Genomic DNA, 19346 nt, shown 5'->3' on the forward strand with positions numbered 1-19346 from the left:
CTCCGTGATGTTCATCTCGCCTTATTCTGGGTCCGAATAAAACATCAGATCATGCACAGACTATCCTGTCTCTTTGAATTTAAATCTATATTTATTCACACCGGCTCTTGAAAACCTCTATGCGAACACACTTGCCCGAAAAAGCGCGGGGGATGAATTTACGTGATATTAAAAGTGGGGGGGACACGTCCCCTGCGTCCCCCACGTAATCTACGCCCCTGCATACACTGGATTTTATATATGGGGGAGGATTGACAGATGTTAGCATAATAAAGAACCAGACAAGTTACTACATCAAAAATATCTGAAAACAAGAGAAGACCATGATATTTACCGTTACAGTGATACAGCAGAGTTCAATTTGATTGATTGATTGATTGATCAATAGGACAAGTGTCATAATTCTTAATAATCTGTGTTTGATTCACTCTTGGTCATTATATGAACATCAGAATAAAACCAGCTGTTGATTGTGTCTCATCAGCTCCTGTGATTCTGGATCCAAACACTGCTCATCCACGTCTCTTCGTGTCTGATGATCTGACCAGTGTGAGATACAGTGAGAACAAACAACCACTTCCTGATAATCCAGAGAGATTTAACGAGAGTTTCTCTGTTCTGGGTTCAGAGGGTTTTAACTCAGGAACACACTGCTGGGATGTGGAGGTTAAGGAAAGTCAGTACTGGAGTGTTGGAGTGACTGCAGCATCGAACCAGAGGAAGGGACATCATTTCTATAAGCCTGATGAGTGGAGTGTGTCATACAAGGTGTTAACACAGCATAGCTTTCCTGTTGAACAGAAGCTTGAGCAAGTGAGAGTATATCTGGACTATGACAGAGGAACAGTGTCATTCTCTGATCCTGTAACTAACACACATCTACACACATTCACAACCACCTTCACTGACACTGTCTTGCCATTCTTCTTTTGTTACAGGTTTTCCCCTCTGAGGATCTTACCGTTCAATAGTCAGTAAACGTTACAGCTGTAGGTCTGGATCTTCCTGCTTTCATCATGTTTCAATATTTAATCCATATCACATGAGTAAGAGTGCTGTTGATCTGAATATCAGTGCAGCTGTGATTGAGCCGCAGCTGATCACATGACTGATATCCAGCACTACAGACACACACACACACACACACACCAACATACTGATGTTATACAACAGATCCATAAAGAAGTTAGTTCATTTAATAACCTTAAAAATAAAAATGATTAATTTATTAAACATACTGTAAAAGTATTGATTAAGTGTTTTTAAGATTTTTTTCATATTATTTGATAATTTGGAGTTAATATCGAGTCACTTTATTTCTGTCACAATATATCCAGATATTTTCAGGAATCCCACACTCATGGAAAAACTGGAAATATCAGATAATTTTAAAACTGTGATATGCAAGTCTGGAAAAGTCATGGAAATCAATAAAAACTTAAAGGTCATGTATTTATTTATATATATTGTATTCATTACACTCTTTTCTATAATATAATACACAAATATGTGACTGTGATTTCAGTCATGAAAAAGTGAAATCCCAGTAAGATATTTTATCCCCGAATGATATATTCCCAAATTAAACTAAACAAAATTATTAAACTGAATGCACACTTAAAATGAATGCTTAATTAAAATCAGTAGCACGACTCCTGTGAGCAGTGGAGTCTTCAGTGCGACTTTACTGACATCTAGAGATGAAAATGTACAGCTGACTCAAAAATGAACACTGATGCATTTGTAGCCATTGAGAGCACCTCTGGATGGTCAGTGTAGGTCCAGTGTTTCTGACGCAGACATACAAAATGAATGAAGCCACACTGGTCTCAGAGCATCTGAAGGTCTTCTGGGAAAAACAGTCTCTTGGATTCACCATGCAGCAGACAGACAATCCTAAGAAATGATGACTGAACGACTTTTCATTACTGATTGACTGTAGTACTGCTCCTAACCTGAATCCAGATCGGCCCACCCTGCTGAAAAAACAAAACAAAACAAAAAATAGAATCCATCACAGAAATTCTAATGGTTTCCACTACAAATACCATTACAAACAATCAACTTTTAAGCATTAAAACCATAAAAAATTGTTCCTTTTAGTGTGCAATTTAGTGGTTTTAACAAGCCACCAATAGAAGGCGACCAATTACCCAACAAACACAGAACGTTCCCATATGGTTCCCATTTGGTAATTTTTTGGGGAACCAAATAAGAACGTTCTAGGAACATTCCCTGTAGGTTTTTTTTTTTTTAATAACCTAAAAAGAACTTTCCCAGAACGTTCCCTGCAGGTTATTTTTAGGCTTTATTTTTATAACCTAGAGAGAACGTTACCGGAATGTTCCCTGAAGGCTATTTTTAAGTGTTAATTTTATAAATCAGGAGATTGACTTGGCCATTGTAGAATATTCCACTTTTTACCTTCAAAAACTCCTGGGTTGCTCTTGCTGTATGTTTTGAGTCATCGTCCATTTGTACTATGAAGCGCCGCCCAATCAACTTTGCTGCATTTGATTAAATCTGGGCAGAGAGTATATCCCTATACACTTCAGAATTCATCCGGCTGCTTCTGTCTTCTGTCACGTCATCACTAAACACCAGTAACCCAGTGCCACTGGAAGCCACGGATGCTCATGCCATCACACTGCTCCACCATGTATCACAGATGATGTTGTGTGCTTTGGGTCATGAGCTGTTCCAAGCCTTCTCCATACTTTTTTCTTCCCGTCATTCTGGCACAGATTGATCTTAATTTCAGCCGTCTAAAGAATGCTTTTCCAGAAGTGGTCTGGCTTTTTTTTTTAGTTTTTTTTTTGGTAAAGTCTAATCTGGCCTTGTTTGCACCTTGTGGTGAACCCTCTGTTTCTTTACCATGGAGAGGATCCTCTGATCATCCACCACTGTTGTTTACCGTGGACATCCAGGCCTTTTTATGTTTCTGAGCTCACCAGTGCATTCTTTTTTTCTCAGAATGTACCAAACAAACTGTTGAGTTGGCCACTCCTAATGTTCCTGCTATCTCTCTGATGGATTTGTTTTGATTTGGAAGCCTAACAATTGTCTGTTTCGCTTGTATGGAGAGCTCCTTTGACTGCATGATGTGGGTTCACAGCAACAGCTTCCAAATTCAGACCGCACACTTAGAATCAACTCCAGACCTTATACCTGCTCAACTGATGGAGAAATAATGAAGGAATAGCCCACGCCTGTCCATGAAATAGCTTTTGAGTCAACTGTCCAATTACTTATGGTCCCTTGAAAAAAAATTATTAAAGAGCTGTAATTCCTTAACCTTTCCTCCAATTTTGATGTGAATACCCTCAAATAAAGCTCAGAGTGTGCACTTTAAGCCCATATTCATTATATAACTGTAACTTGAATATGTTTTGGTCAGCAGCTAAAATAATACAAACTGTGCTTGTGTCCAAATATATATGACCCTAACTTTATATATAGTATATATGGTTATATCTATGAATCTAAATCTCTAAAGCCCGTTCACACCACCAGCAACAAAGCATTCTTTAGACAATTCAGTCACAAATTATATATAGCCTTGTTGTTGTTAGCAATAAGATTAGGATTGAAGTCATTATAATTCGACTAGTTTTCTCATTGTAAGAAGTAACATTCTGCTGTTGGAGAGCTTTTTATATAAACTACAGCAGCATTTTAAGCGCATTAAATCATTAACCAGATGAACAACGCCTACATTCTGTTGCCAACGGTCACTGTACCACAAGTAAACAGTTCTCCATTGAAATGAATAGGATCGTGTCACTTTGTCACTGCATGTTACTGACGGTGTGAACAGGCCAACTCTACAATTCTGTCATTGACTTTACATAGGGACTATTCACACAGAACTGAAGCACCAGAACTGACTCTTTCCATCCATTCGTATTCTAAATCACAATCCAGAGATCAGAGTCAAATCATGCAGCAAAGGGTCAAAGAGCATAAGATACAAACAGGTAAGATAATAAAAATGCAGAAACTCCACCCTCTTACAACACTTACCAGGAAGAGACTGTTTCATTATTTTTGAAAAGAGGTTTAAATAAGGGGATCTCTTGACTACAGTGAAAATGGCTTCATTAAATGTATCTGCAGAAGAACTTTCTTGTCCCGTGTGCTGTGAAATCTTCAAGGATCCTGTTGTTTTATCATGTAGTCACAGTGTCTGTAAAGAGTGTCTTCAACAGTTCTGGAGAATCAAAGAAACTCAGGAGTGTCCTCTCTGCAGGAGAAGATCCTCGAGAGATGATCCTCCTTATAATCTTGCATTAAAAAACCTTTGTGAGTCATTGCGGAGGCAGAGAAATGAGAGTTGTTCATCAGGGTCCGAGGAGATCTGCAGTTTACACAGTGAGAAACTCAAACTCTTCTGTCTGGAGGACAAACAGCCTGTGTGTTTAGTGTGCAGAGATTCACAGAAATACATCAATCACACATTCAGACCCATTAATGAAGTAGTTTCTTCTTACAAGGTAGGACAGTATAATGATTTTGATGGCTTTTGTGTTTGTATGTTTTTTTGTTTAGCGTTGTTTAAATTTGTTTGGATTTTTTTCTGTTTTATATCCAAGTACAACATTTGCAATAAACTTGGAAATAGCAATTATGTGGGAAAAAAATGCACCACTGAATAACAAATATCATGCAAATTACAAGATCCAAAAATGGCTTTCCTTATCACTATTAGCTGAATTTTTTTTATAGCTTCATAACATGACGTGTCTGGACAAAGGTTCATTAACAAACTTCAACATTTATTTCACACATAAAAACACCAAAATATACAAAAACAATATTAAAAACAAAATAAATAATCAATCTTGTGTAATGCATTACCTCTGAATTGCAATTATGCTCTTGTTTTCCTTTGCTTTTTTCACAAGCTTGTCCTTAATACATGAACACAATTTCAAAATCATTAAAACCTGGTTTAATGGCTAATGGAGAAAAAAAAAAGGTTAGACATTTTTGTCTACATAAAAATAATAATAAAACGTTCATATGAATATTAATTCAAAATACAAATCAATACTTTTAATAACCTATAGCTTTAAAATGCAAACATACTAAATTAAAACATATGTTGAATTGCCTGAAAATCACTTGTTCAAATCTCCCAGTAACCAATGCTTTAGAGATTTTCACTTTGTCAAATTGTAGGAGGAGCTCAATACAGCACTGAAGACCTTACAAGAGAAACTGACACATGGAGAGAAAATGAAAAGAGAGTGTGTGAAAACAGTTCAACACATCAAGGTGAGGAAACAGAATCAAGAGTCAAATACTCAGCAATCTCAACACAGTTTATCATAATAGATATTGGACACAGGCTTATGACCACAATAAAAGGATGGGAATCAAGAACCAAGAAAAGCTAAATCATAAATTACTTCATGGTTTGTAAAGACATCCGTAGTGTGGTGATTGAGATGACTGAAGTGAATGTGGTTTGATTTCAGTCTCAAGCTGAGCACACAAAGCGTCAGATTAAACAGCAGTTTGAGAAGCTTCATCAGTTTCTCAGAGATGAAGAAGAAGCTACAATTACTGCACTGAGGGTGGAAGAGGAGCAGAAGAAGAAGATGATGAAGGAGAAGCTGGAGGAGATCAACAGACACATCTCAGCTCTTTCACACACAATTAAAGACACAGAGAAGATGATGAAAGACAATGATGTCTGCTTTTTGAAGGTCTGATTTCAGATCATGGATTGATTGATTGATTGATTGATTGAGTTGTTGATGATAAATTGTGTGTTTGTTCTGCAGAAGTTTCCAGTCTCGATGGAAAGGTGAGTGATCTGCTGGTGCCTCTGGTCTCTCTGCTTCTGATCTAAAGCCACTACAGTTCTGACTCCTGAATGTTCTTCCAGAGTCCAGATCTCATCACAGCCGGATCCACAGATGCCTTCTGGAGCTTTGATTCATGTGCCACGTTACTTGGGCAACCTGCCCTTCAGAGTCTGGAAGAAGATGCGGGACATTGTCCAAAATAGTGAGTCTGGAGAAGATCTGTGCTCTTACACATACACTGTAAATGGGTGAAGATTTTACAGCTTTAAAGATGTCTGATGTGTTTGATCAGTTGGACAAACGTCATAAAAGCAGCTGTCGATTGTGTCTCATCAGCTCCTGTGATTCTGGATCCAAACACTGCAAATCGAGATCTTGTCCTGTCTGATGATCTGAGCAGTGTGAGATACATCTGGAAGAAACAACCTCTTCCTGATAATCCAGAGAGATTTGACTATTATTCTTGTGTTCTGGGTTCAGAGGGTTTTAACTCAGGAACACACTGCTGGGATGTGGAGATTAAAAAGAGCCAATGCTGGAATCTTGGAGTAACTACAGCATCAAACCAAAGGAAGGGACGTGATTTATTTAGCGCTGATGTCTGGTGTGTGTGGTATGGATTATATGAACCATCTGGTTTTCCTGTTGAACAGGATCTTGAGCAAGTGAGAGTGTATCTGGACTATGACGGAGGAACAGTGTCATTCTCTGATCCTGTAACTAACACACATCTACACACATTCACAACCACCTTCACTGACACTGTCTTGCCATTCTTCCGTTGTTATAGGTTTTCCCCTCTGAGAATCTTACCAGTATAGTCAATAGCTGAAGTTAATATCAAGTCACTTAATTTCATACACAATATGCTCAGATATTTTCAGAGCTGCTACAGTCATGGAAAACCTAGAAAAAATATCAAGTAATTTTTAAACTGTGATATCCAGGTCTAAAAAACACATGAAACTCAAAAATACATAAAAAAAAGCGAAAAATCATGCATTTCTTTAATATTTAATATATTCATGTTGTTCCAGACATGTATGACTTGCTTTCTTCTGTGGAAAACAAAACTAGAAAAACACAGTGTGCTGTAATGTACGGAAGCAAACACCACAGTGTTGTATGTGGGAAAGAGTGACACAGAGCTGAAATAAAAAAAGTTTGCAGTAGTAGATCACCCAGACCTCGGCACTTGTGATAAAGAGTTGGTAATGCTGACTGATGCAGGTTGTTGCTGGCGTTTAGTGTCAGGTCAGGTAGAGAGAATAACAGATGCATCTGTAGTCATTCAGTGCGGATCCAGTCGCAATGTCCAGTGTTTCTGACACAGCATTCATGCACAAAATGAATGAAGACACGCTGGTCTCAGAGAGTGTGTGTCGCAAAATCACCTTCAGTGCAGGGACATTAGGGTGCGACACTAAAGTATGGTCACAGTGTTTGCTGCTTATTTGGCAACACTTTACAATGTGAAAGAATTTTTACTGTAAATTTAATAGCATTTATACGATCCTCAATACTTCCTTTTTTAATAGGAAGCCATGTGTCAGACTGAATGAGAAAGCTGGAAAAAAGATCCTGAATCCTGGAGGACTAAAAAAAGGTAGCTTAAAGTAGCTTGTGTTAAACTCAAATTAAAAAGAGTTTAGAAGTGACCCAGTGTAACGCAGAACACACTCTGAGTTATCTCATCATTTCTGATGTCTGTGTTTGTGTGGTTTGTGCTTCATGCGGTTTAAATAAGGGCGTTTCACACTTAAAAGGGTTAAAGGATTAGTTCACCTCCAGAATAAAAATTTCCTGATAATTTACTCACACCCATTTCAACCAAGATGTTCATGTCTTTCTTTCTTCAGAAATTAAGGTTTTTGAGGAATATATTCCAGGATTTTTCTCTGTATAGTGGACTTCAACAAGTTGAAGGTCCAAACTGCAGTTTCAATGCAGCTTCAAAGGGCTCTACACAATCCCAGCCGAGGAATAAGGGGCTTATCTAGCGAATGTTTGCTTTGATCTGCACGTAAACAGTGCATGTGCGTGGTGCTGTTGATGCAGAACATGCATGCAGAAAGCACGTGCATGCATCGTAGTACTCTCTAAAATAGTGCTAGGGTAGCGCGGAGGAGAAGAATTGTTGAATAAATCACTGTGACGTATTGCATCAAAGTACTGTGAGAGCGATTTGAGAGCAGTCCGCTGAATCATAGACATATAAAATACATAGACCCCCTATTTGGCCACTGAATTGTACATCAATGGCACCACCATACTGGTCTGGGCAACTTGCTGTAACTCTCATTAGTGGACTGAAAAAAGATGCCTTCCTCTGAGCTAGAGAGGATGACTACTTTGAGGTTTCACAAAATGTCACACAATCCAAACCAAATTTCAGGGAATTACCTTTAACATTTAAGTCTGAACAGTTGTTTCTGGTTGTATTTGGTCATTATGACATTATGTTGACAGCTAGTTGGCCACCAAAGTCATACTGTTAATAGCTAGCATTAACACTAGTTAACTATAAAAAATGAGACTTCATAAGAAATAATATAATAACATAACGTTTACATGATTCTTATGAAGTCTGAGATTATAACTTAGTTTATATTATGAACTAATCTAAATTGCAAACAAGTCTTCCGTGCAATATAGACAGTATGAACTACTTTTGGAATGGATTACTTTTAAGATGGATGAATGGATGCACTTTTTTGGCCTTCAAAATTGTGAGTGCCATTCACTACCATTATAAAGCTTGGAAGAGCCAGGATATTTTTAGATATAGGTCAGATTATGTTTGTATGAAAGACACCTATATGGTGGTTTGAGGGTGAGTAAATCATGGACATTTTGTGGGTGAACGATCCCTTTAAGGATTGCCTTATAATTAAGGGTCCAAGCTGTGATATTAATGTTGTCCACTAGAGTGATCTTAGATTAGGAGATAAGCAATATTTTAAGACCAATCATTTTCTATCTGTTTCCATCTATTTGTATAGAAATAAATGCATTTAGTAATTTGTATAAATATGGTGTACTGACAGAAAATCTGTGAAATGCTTACATATAATTAAATGCTTAACTTTTTTTCACACCAATAAAGTAATTTTTTCAAGTTGCCAGACACAAATAAATATAATGCTGTTCATTTAAAATGAAGAAAATATTTGCCTTTTTTACTATAATATAACATTTCTATAAGGACATTTATTGTTGTGTTATGTATAATAATAAAAAAACACATTTGTGTGTTACGCTGCAAGCATAAGGTTAGAAATAAATAAAAACATGAAAAGGGCCTTAACATAAAGGCTTCAGATAAAAAAGGTTTTGAGCTGCAAATGATCTTGACATTCATTTTAAAGTGTCCTGTGACATCCAATGATGTGATTCAAGAGAAAAAGCTAAAGGCACAAGAAAAAAAGCTAAAAAGATGGTGTTGAAGACAGAAAAAGCCATTTCCACCATTAAAAATTATGTGTACATTTCATGTACAATATTTATTACATTGCATTGTGAAATACACCTGTTATGCAATAATAAGTGCTTTCTTCGGTTACTCCTTTATGTAAGCATAGCTTTCCGCCGTAAGTAGATGTCATCAGGTGGTTCCCAACCTTTCTTGAGTGTTTCGACCCTTACAACAACACTCTCCAGTTGGTGGGTCGGCAGTGGTGGCTAAGTCACTGCCCATCTGCTCATGGCTTCCAGCTTTCTTCCTCTCTCTTACTCCATATCCAGCATGAAGCTCAGCCTCATCTCCCATGCTACGAGCAGCATGTTTCTTGCTTTTTGATCAGAAAAGCCTCTATAACCTATTTCCACAGGAAACAGCCATGCCTGCCATCTTTTGTCTTTACACTCTTGAATTAAACGCTGATACTTCAAGGCCTTCCTCTCGTGAGCCTCCTCGCAGCCCTCCTTCCATGGCACAGTCAGCTCAATTAAGATGATTTTCCAGTCTTTGGCTGACCACAAGACGATGTCTTGGTGAAGAGCTGTGTGAACCACTTCCGGGAACTGCAGCTTCCTTCCAACGTCGACTCTCATTTCCCAAGAGCCCGCGGCCTGCAGCAAGTTTGATTTTGCTAATGCCCTAATTGCGATGGGTCTGGCTCCATCCTTAATGAAAGTGACAGTTTCCTTGCCTGTGCCGCCTAGCCTCTTCTTGCACCTCTCACGTGTGTATCGGCGACGGACAAGAGCACATTGTCGTGGCGCCACCTGTATCAACTTTTGAGTTAAAGATGTTTTACACCCTGACAATATGTGTGCCAGTGTTCCCTTTTGACCACAAAGCTTGCAGTACGGGTCATCCCTCAACCCCCATGTGTGCAGATGTGACGGTGAAGGAAGAGTGTCATACACAGAGCGCAGTAGGAAGGAGATGTGGTAGGGCTCCAGTCTCCATAGCTCTGCCCATGTGATCTAACGCTTGGGCAGATCCCATTTTGTCCATGCTCTCTGGGATGCTTGTTCCACTGCTCTGGACACACGCCTCTGCTCCTCTTGAGCTTGGATTTCTGCCTGAACCATGCCTCACCTGATCGTAGTGCTTGCATTCCCAAACTGTTGGAAATGTGTCGACCCCAGGCCTTGACCTTCTGTGCAGGTGTTGCCAATGATGTCGCGCACCTTTAATGAGCTTTCTGCCTGTTCAATGGCTGCATTGACTGCCCATTTATGGCCTGATATTGTTGTGATGCCTGCTTGCTTTACCCAGGCATCTTTAGAATCTCTCAGACTTAGCGCGACTCTGCATTTTGCCACCTTGAACTCCTCCACAACAGATGACAAAGGGAGTTGCAGCGGTCCTGATCGAATGTAGAGGCCCACTGAAGAGAAGCTTGGGGGAATCCCCAACCACCTCTGCAGGTGCTTATTAATTTTTCTCTCAATGCCATCCACAACTGTTAGAGGGAACTCATAGACTGTGAGGAGCCAAATAAGCCTGGGCAGAAGGCCATGCTGGTACAGCCAGGATTTAAATTTTCCAGAGAGTCCGGACCTGTCGATCTTCTTCAACCACTCTTCTGTTTGCCTCACAGCATCTGCAACATTGGCACCATCTTTCAGTGATGCATTGAACCACTTCCCCAAACTGGCTGTCCTCAATTGATGGAATGACCTCGCCTTGAACTTGGAGGCCAAACTTACTTGTGACTCTGCCCTTCCTGATGACCAGCCTTCTGGACTTCCTGGCCTTAAATGACAACCTTACCCAAGTGGCTACATTATCCAACGTTTCCAGTACCCATCTCGCTTGAACATGTGTCACAGTTGTTATTGTTAGATCATCCATAAAACCCTGAAGCACTGGCTGAATAACGCCTTACTCCAGGATGGGGCCACAGGTTATGCCTTCTGCTGCTGTTATTAGAAGGTTCATGCCCATGATAAAGAGGGTAGGGGAGATTGTACATCAGTTGGGATTCCCTTCTGGAGATCCTGCCAGTTGGTTGTCCACTGGGCTGATATAAACCTCAGTTTAATCTCCCTAGATAGCTGATGACCAGTTCTTTAATAACAGCTGGGATGTAGTAATGGTCGAGTCCAAGCTGGATGAGGTCATGTGGAATAGATCCATAAGCATTCGTTAGATCCAACCAGACCACTGTTAAATTGCCTTTCTTCTGTTTGGCCTCTCGAATCAACTGGCTGATGAAAAAGATTCTGTCTCCAATTACTCCAATTCCAATTACCAGTCTCACTAATAAGAGCTTGAAATTCATTGTCATAAGGAATTGTGAAAACTCACACTTGTCAAGCATAGATTTTTTTTTCTTGATTAATTATTGTGGAGACATCCCTAACTCAAACTCTAATGGAGTTAAATTAATTGAGTTAATTTAATACTTTTTTTTTTTTTTTTGCTGTGCAATGAGTCTGAAGGCCTTGATTAGTTCAAGTCTGTTTAATTAAGGTTAAACTGTGCAGAACAGTGGCCCTTCGGGAGCAGGTTTGGGCACCCCCACCCTATAGGTAAAATATTTATAGAATCGGGGGCACTCAAAAAATTGTCTGGCATTGTATTAAAGTAAAATTGTCACGGACAGAAGAGGAGAGACTCAGGTAAGTGCAACAGGGTTCTTTATTAAACAGGTTTTCAGTAGGAGTGAAGCGATGCAAGGCAGCAGGTAAGTATCTCATAATCTGAGTGGGTAACTTGGCTGGTAACAGAATTTAAACAATGTACCTTTTCCTTCCTAGGAGTGGCACATGGCGAAGACAGGAAGAAGGCTGGCAAAGACAGCAAACTTGCAAGGAGTCCAGAGACTAGCAAGGCGTCCAGGTAAATGATCTTGAAGTGAGATCAACGAGACTAGACAGTGCAAGGAGTGGATCGAGTATAAACACATTACCATGTTTATAGAACAAACTTGTTTGTGTTTATAGTGCATACTTCCGTTTTACCGGAACATTGTGTTCATAGTTTCTCTGCCTTCGTTTCAGATCTCATCCAACCACATTCCTAAACATAAACTTTCCTAAAAGTTCAGTGCTTGTTCTACTTTCTAAAAAGAAAAATGGAAGATTATTTCGATTATTTTAAGATTATTTTTCCACATTGTGCTTGTTTGTGTTGAAAAAGATGAATCGTTTTATAAATTATTTTTAATTAATCATAATTAATAATAGCATGATAAAATGAATATGTCACAGCTTCTGTATTTGGATATATAGCATCTTTAAATGTTCACTATGTGATTCCATGTATTGATATAGTTGATATTTTCTATGTACATGATGAATCGATCTAGTGGACATCAGTGAGTCTCTCTCATGTTTGCCGCAGTCTCAATCATGATTCAGTTATGATATTGTGCCGTAACATAATTTATATTATTGTGTGGTGTAGTTTGTGATGCTAGTACTATTAGAACCAAATAAAGTAGAATGCAGAGTTCATAATCAGTTTCCTGTATTTTAAACCACTTTGTCATCTAAACAGTGTAGTCATTAAACAAAAAGTTACAGTAAGTCACACCCTGCAGAAAAACCTGTTTCTCATGTATGTAATCAGGAAGATATATAAACCCTTTCCCTTAAAAGAAGGAACTCAACTGTTGAGCTCCAGTGCATATCATCTCTCTGTCTGTGTTCATATACAGTGAAATGGCAGAAGCCAGTATCTCATGGGCTGAAGATCAGTTCTGCTGTCCAGTGTGTCTGGATCTCCTGAAGGATCCAGTGACGATTCCCTGTGGACACAGTTACTGTATGAGATGCATCACAGACTACTGGGACCAGGAGGATTGGAAAGGAATCTACAGATGTCCTCAGTGCAGAAAAACCTTCACACCAAGACCTGTTTTGGGTAAGAATGTGGTGTTTGCTGAAATGGTGGAGAAACTCAAGACAATGAGACTCCAATCCACTCCTGTTCCTGCTACTCCTGCTGCTCCTGTAGTTCATCGCACTGGGTCTGGAGATGTTCAGTGCGACTCCTGCACTGTAAATAAACAGAAAGCAGTGAAATCATGTCTGGAGTGTCGAAGCTCTTACTGTCAAAATCACCTTGAACAGCATGAGAATCTCTTCAGAGGTAATAAACACAATTTGATGGACGCCACTGGACGACTGCAGGACATGATGTGCCCTCAACATGGTAAAATGCTGGAGATTTACTGCCATACAGACCAGCGATGTATCTGTATGCTGTGTTTGGTGGACGAACACAAACATCATGACACTGTATCAACTGGAGTGGCAAGAGCAGAGAAACAGGTACTGCGCCATACTGGATCTCTTAAGTGACAGTTAATGTTGTTTCTCTCTTCATTTGGTATATGATTTTTCTCTCAATCAGGGAAACTGATTGTGTTTTACAAAGATAGACATGTTTTTCATCAAATAAAGTCAGACTTAAGTGACTAACAAGAGACATGTTTACAAAAACATTTATTCATTTAATTATATATATAGATTATAAATATAGATATATCTGTTTTCTGCAGAGACATTTTGAGGAAACACAGCGAAACATCCAGAAAACAATCCAGCAGAGAAAGATAGATCTAAAGCAGATGAGAGAGGCTATGGAGTCTCATAAGGTGAGTTTGGATAAGCTTGAGAAGAGTCCTTCACACTCCTAAAATAAAGGTGCCAGGAAGAAACAATAGGTGCTTTCGCACCGGAGGAACCTTTTCAAAGTTTCTAGAACTATTGGCGGAAGTTAACGCTTTTTGGCTTGTTCGCACCGCAGGAACTAGGAATGTATTCTTTCAATCGTGTAAATTGTGCGTTTACATTCCATCTCTGTTATCACGAAAACCTACAACACACAACAAAAATGGCTTCAAACACAGCGTCCTCCATTCACTGGTTTTTGACGTTTGTAAATGCCGCGAATAAAGAAGTCGCTGTTGGATGCTTCACAGTTTCTCCGGTGTGAATGCAACCAGGAAAACGGCCCGAGGGAGAAATTGGTTCTCTAGGAACGACCCTGCTGGCTTCCTATAACTAAGTTCTTAAATCTACATGGTGCAAAAGCACCTAATGCTGTAGAAGAACTTTCAATTCCCTGAAGAACCTTTCAGTGAAAGGCTTATTAAAAATTATTTATCTTTTTTTTTTTATACCAACTGCACGAGTCTTATAGTAAATCACATCTTAATAAAACAAAATGCACTGTACATTTCTAAACTTAAGCTAGAACATGAAAACACACACAAAAAAGGGGTGAAATTTGCACTGCACTGTCAGTCCATGAAAGTGGAATAAAGAGGGTCTTGTCTTGGTGTAGGTGCAGGTCCACCATCTAATCTGGATATGACCCAGATCTGGCTGACTGTGGTAAACTTGTGATAAGAGACAGTTTAAATTTTAAATTTATAGAAATGTGATAGTGTGTTATGTGTATGCCAGGTCAAAGAGAGGAGATGAGAGTTTCGGCGCTATAGGAAAAGGATCTACCGCCCACGGTTCACATTTCATTGTATAGTGCTTATCACAATACACATCATTTCAAAGAAGCTTTGCATAAAATTATTTTGATACCGTTGGTTTTGATATTGTACATATTATCAAGTGGCCAGAATTTTGAGACCGCAATAGATGTGAAGGACTATGAAGATATGCTATGTGCTGTGTTTTTTTCCCAATAATTAAAACATCTATTATTTTAGAATTTAGTTGTAGGAAAGTACTAGTCATCCAATTTTTTATATCAACTATTTCATTCCGTTAGTCATTGGAATTTGTATTTTTCGTCAGGCAGCAAAGAAATATAGAGCTAAATATAGATGTTTCCTAATGATATCCTAATGGTAACATATACAGGGTGAAAAGCAATGGTCCTAGTACTGAGCCTTGCAGTACTCCAAACTGAAATTGATAATCAGATTAATATGTTTTGAACCATGTTTTATTTAAAAAAAAATTTTTTTGTTAACACTGGAGCTCTATGTCTGTGTGAGGTACCATTAAGAGCTGATTGTAATTGTGTGTACTATAACAGCACTCTGCACAGACAGCAGTGGAGGACAGTGAGAGGATCTTCACTGATCTCATTCGCTCCATTGAGAAACGTCGCACTGAGGTGAAGCAGCTGATCAGAGATCAGGAACAAGCTGCAGTGAAACAAGCTGAACAAAGACTGGCGCGACTGGAGCTGGAGATTGATGATCTGAGGTGGAAAGGGACTGAACTGAAACAGCTTTCAAACACAGATGATCATATTCATTTCCTCCAGGTAACAGAGATCTTCTTAAAGGGTTACTTCACCTGTGTTTTACCCCCCCCCAGGCTCTATCATTGTATTTGATCTATCATTATTCAACAGTCCAAAACACGTTAAATAAAGTGCGCACATCCATAATAAAACGTTCCTCACATGGCTCCGGGGGGTGAATGAAGGCCTCCTGTAGCGAATCCATGCGTTTTTGTCAGAAAAATGTCCATATTTCAAACGTAATAAACACTTTTCTATCACTTCCGCTATCTGTCATACGCGGAAGCAGTTCCGGCAGATGGTGTAGGATGTCGGCATTGCGTGAATAGTGACGAACGCGGAGAGAGAACAAAACAAAACGCCGGTCATGAATTAGAAGCACAAAACGAGTATTTGTAAAGAAAAATGTCGGAGGATTTCGATATAAGCCAAGAGGAGACTTGTGAGACAAACTAATGAGACTAGCATATCTCAGAGGCGCGCGCGTGACGCATACGTTCTACGTCATCTGCCGGAATGCTTCCGCATACGACAGTCAGCAGAAGTGAAAGAAAAGGGTTTATTACATTTGAAATATGTAAATTTTTCTTACAAAAACCAATGGATTCGCTACAGGAGGCCTTTATGCATGCCCCGGAGCCGTGTGAGGCACGTTATATTATGGATCCAGACACTGTATTTAACTTGTTTTGAACTGTTAAACAAAAACACTACAATGATAGAGCTTAGAAGAGCTAGGACAATTTTTTATATAACTCCGATTGGATTCGTCTGAAAGAAGAAAGTCATATACACCTAGAATGGCTTGAGGGTCAGTAAAACACAGGCTAATTTTCATTTTTGAGTGAACTAACCCTTTAAACATAGGACTAAAGACTACAGGCTTCTCTAATTGCACAGAGTTAATGTTTTTGTCTTTGTGTCTATAGAGTTGCCCGTCTGTCTCTCTCTCTGGATCTACAGACAGCTTCACTGTCAGTTCTCGTCCCAATTTTGATGAGGTAGTGAAGTCTGTCTCTCAGCTCAGAAATAAACTGCAGCAGTTCTGCACAGATGAAATAGAAAGGTTATCTAAAACAGGTAATGCTGTTTTACTCAGAAAAGAGTTGAGCACTGTTCATTAAACATAAAATGGTAGTACCTTTATTCTTGACTTGGGAATTAAAGGGTTTGCACTGATGCACAGATGTTCTTTGGTGTTAATAGTGAAAACCGTCCAGGTCATTGTCCCGAGTCATCAGCTTACGACTAGGAAGGAGTTCCTACAATGTGAGTTACAATGAAAATACACACAAACACTTGTGATCACTGGGAGACTTTCTGTGCTAATTGATGATGATCTTACCCGGGGTTCATTCCAGTAAAACTCATGATGGAGGAGGTGCCTATGTTGCATAGCATGTTTGTGAATTTGGGGGTGGAGTTATTAAAATAAGGACGTGATCCTTTGGTAGGGGTGTGTTTGTTTTGATGATTTCAAATATCAACAGTGTTTTTTATCAATCACTTACTGCACCTTAAGTGCATTCAACGTCATGTGCCGCTATGCAGACCGATCGACTTGAAGCAGTGCATGCTGGTTAGAAAATTTGTCCAACTTGAGACGTGCCGATGCCATGTCACTGTGTGTGACGTATTCCATAAAAGTACCGCAAGAGTGATTCAATGTGTGTATTCCAACCTGATCTCATGGGAAGGTGGCTTATTCATACAAATTCGTACAAATTGATTTGCATATCATATGTGCCACTCTCATCAGTGTGGCATTCGCAAACAGTATATTACTTGTCTCATATCTGGAATTTCATTTAACCCCTAAATGAATAACATAAGCTAGCTTTGATGTGAAATGCTCTTATTTGTCCTATGACAGAGTTCGAATTTATCTTTTGAATGAGATTTGACTGTGTTCATGGAGCAGAATTAAAATCAGCAGACAATATTTTGCATAGATCTGTACAGTAATATTAGTTTTTCATAAATTTGCAAGATGAATAAAAAAAATTTTCACGTAAAATAAGGAAATCAATGGGCTTTTTTATGATTGATCAATTACTTCAGTCAGAGTCAGAGAGACATGCCCAATTATAATTATTATGAAATGATGATACTAATGAAGAGACCCATTAATATGTTATATTATTGATGTAAAGTCATGAGTAATTATGTATTTATCTCCATCAGATTCCCGTCTGTTGACTCTGGATCTGAACTCAGTGAATTATGGGCTCCGTCTGTTTGAAGAAAACACAGTGATCACTTACTCTGACACACGTCTGCCATATCCTGATCATCCAGACCGATTTGATTCTTGGACCATGGCGCTGTGTAGGGAGAGTGTGACTGGACGATGTTACTGGGAGGTGGAGTGGGCTGGTGATGGGGGATCAGGAGTAGATATAGGAGTGACATATAAGAGCATCAGCAGGAAGGGAAATGGTCCTGAGAGTGCAGTTGGACGTAACAATCAGTCCTGGAGTTTGTTCTGCTCTCCAGACTACTGCTCATTCTGGCACAGTAACATAGAGACTAAACTTTCTGCAGTGTCCAGCAGTAGAATAGGAGTGTATGTGGATCACAGTGCAGGGATTTTGTCCTTCTACAGCGTCTCTGACACAATGAGTCTCATCCAGAGAGTCCAGACCACATTCACTCAGCCACTGTATGCTGTGTTTGGGTTTGATAGACAGACAGCGGTGAAACTGTCTAGACGATTAAACAATCCAGATGTTTTACATATTCTTAATCCAGATATTCTACAGGCTTTTTTACTTCGCAGAATGATGATGTCATGAGGCGTATCTTCCACTACTGAATGAGCTAGATATTTTTAAAGGGTTTTCAAACTTCTGTATGTCAAAAGCTTTGTATTTTCCTGTATGTTCATAATACACAAATCTGTCATTTCTCTTTTGCTGACTCAGTTTGTTTAAAATAAATTGTTTAGTTTCTGCATTAGCCTACTGGAACATTGTGTGCATAGTTTTTTCTGACCACAGTTAAAGACATCTCTAACATCTCGTCCAACAGGATTTGTCGTTTTCTGAAAGCTCAATGCTTCTGCTACTTTTAGATCATCAGATTTTTCAGGCTGTTTTTTGTGCACTATTATCTCTCATATACTGTAGAAAAAATAATTTGGCATATGTACACATTTAAAATGGTATCTTCTGATAGGATTTATTGTAATATTGTATTGTATTTTTTTGATGATGATGATGCATCAACCATTAAATGATTCATTTTTATCCTTCAGTTCTGCTGACTCTGTACACACTACACAACGGATCGGCGACAGGGGCTCACAAATTACACAACTTTTCAACAGGAAGAATCACTTACAACTCTGCATTGTCCACAAATGATGTTTTATTAACAAAATTTCCCTTACGAAAAAGAAGTTTATTTAAGTGTGCTATTAGTATACTTCTTTTAAACTAAAAATAGGAAAGTATACTTTTAGTCTACTTTTTATGTACTTCTCAGAAATGGGCTTTATGTACTTCTCAGAAATATACTTAAAATGACATTTAAGTATACTTGACGTATACTTAGGAAAAGTCTAAATATATCTTAGCTATGATTGTGCTCTGGGAATCCGTGTTTTCATTGTTATACTGTAGAGGGCGCTAGTACACATCTTCTGTGCAGAATTTCCAAAAAACACAAGTGAAGAAGAAACCGAAACAGAAGTAACACGATCATCAGACATAAAACAGCATCAAAACTATGTAACATTATGGAATAAAATGTCGACCAATGAAGAGGTAATAATAACTGTCAAGCTTTGGGGTGTTGATCGACCCCATCTTCGTTTTGATTATCGTTCTGAATCCAATTCATAGTCTTTTTTTCAG

At 38.8% G+C, this 19346-nt stretch overlaps 3 protein-coding genes across 3 annotated transcripts in view; all 3 read left to right on the top strand.

The window, feature by feature from the left end:
• LOC107755606 (nuclear factor 7, brain-like) overlaps positions 1-971 on the top strand; it is a 3812-nt gene extending 2841 nt beyond the window's left edge. The window contains exons 4-5 of the mRNA XM_016572495.1: positions 453-813; positions 939-971. Of these exons, the coding sequence (XP_016427981.1) occupies positions 453-813; positions 939-971 (394 nt within the window). The remainder of the gene's footprint in view (positions 1-452; positions 814-938) is intronic.
• A 3117-nt stretch (positions 972-4088) lies between these two features.
• Positions 4089-6754, top strand: LOC107755618 (zinc-binding protein A33-like). Its single transcript, XM_016572511.1, has 6 exons — positions 4089-4493; positions 5182-5277; positions 5481-5711; positions 5790-5812; positions 5894-6015; positions 6150-6754. Exons 1-6 carry the CDS (start codon positions 4092-4094, stop codon positions 6632-6634), a joined length of 1359 nt encoding a protein of 452 aa, XP_016427997.1. The 5' UTR covers positions 4089-4091; the 3' UTR covers positions 6635-6754.
• Positions 6755-12894: 6140 nt separating this feature from the next.
• LOC107755616 (tripartite motif-containing protein 16-like protein) lies at positions 12895-18697 on the top strand. The gene is made up of 6 exons (XM_016572509.1): positions 12895-13544; positions 13775-13870; positions 15277-15510; positions 16419-16569; positions 16696-16758; positions 17674-18697. Exons 1-6 carry the CDS (start codon positions 12933-12935, stop codon positions 18282-18284), a joined length of 1767 nt encoding a protein of 588 aa, XP_016427995.1. The 5' UTR covers positions 12895-12932; the 3' UTR covers positions 18285-18697.
• Positions 18698-19346: the final 649 nt, after the last annotated feature.

Source organism: Sinocyclocheilus rhinocerous, unplaced genomic scaffold (assembly GCF_001515625.1).
Source record: "Sinocyclocheilus rhinocerous isolate Xijiao unplaced genomic scaffold, SAMN03320098_v1.1 scaffold802, whole genome shotgun sequence".
Lineage (NCBI taxonomy): Eukaryota > Metazoa > Chordata > Actinopteri > Cypriniformes > Cyprinidae > Sinocyclocheilus > Sinocyclocheilus rhinocerous.

What these genes read in the sequence shown, in the direction of transcription:
- LOC107755618 (XM_016572511.1), top strand. Translation starts at nt 4,092, where the DNA reads ATGGCTTCATTAAATGTATCTGCAGAAGAACTTTCTTGTCCCGTGTGC. An exon ending in ATGATGTCTGCTTTTTGAAG is followed by an intron (nt 5,712 to 5,789) that starts GTCTGATTTCAG and finishes TTTGTTCTGCAG; the next exon opens with AAGTTTCCAGTCTCGATGGA. An exon ending in TTTCCAGTCTCGATGGAAAG is followed by an intron (nt 5,813 to 5,893) that starts GTGAGTGATCTG and finishes ATGTTCTTCCAG; the next exon opens with AGTCCAGATCTCATCACAGC.
- LOC107755616 (XM_016572509.1), top strand. Translation starts at nt 12,933, where the DNA reads ATGGCAGAAGCCAGTATCTCATGGGCTGAAGATCAGTTCTGCTGTCCA. An exon ending in AGGCTATGGAGTCTCATAAG is followed by an intron (nt 13,871 to 15,276) that starts GTGAGTTTGGAT and finishes GTACTATAACAG; the next exon opens with CACTCTGCACAGACAGCAGT. An exon ending in TAGGAAGGAGTTCCTACAAT is followed by an intron (nt 16,759 to 17,673) that starts GTGAGTTACAAT and finishes TATCTCCATCAG; the next exon opens with ATTCCCGTCTGTTGACTCTG.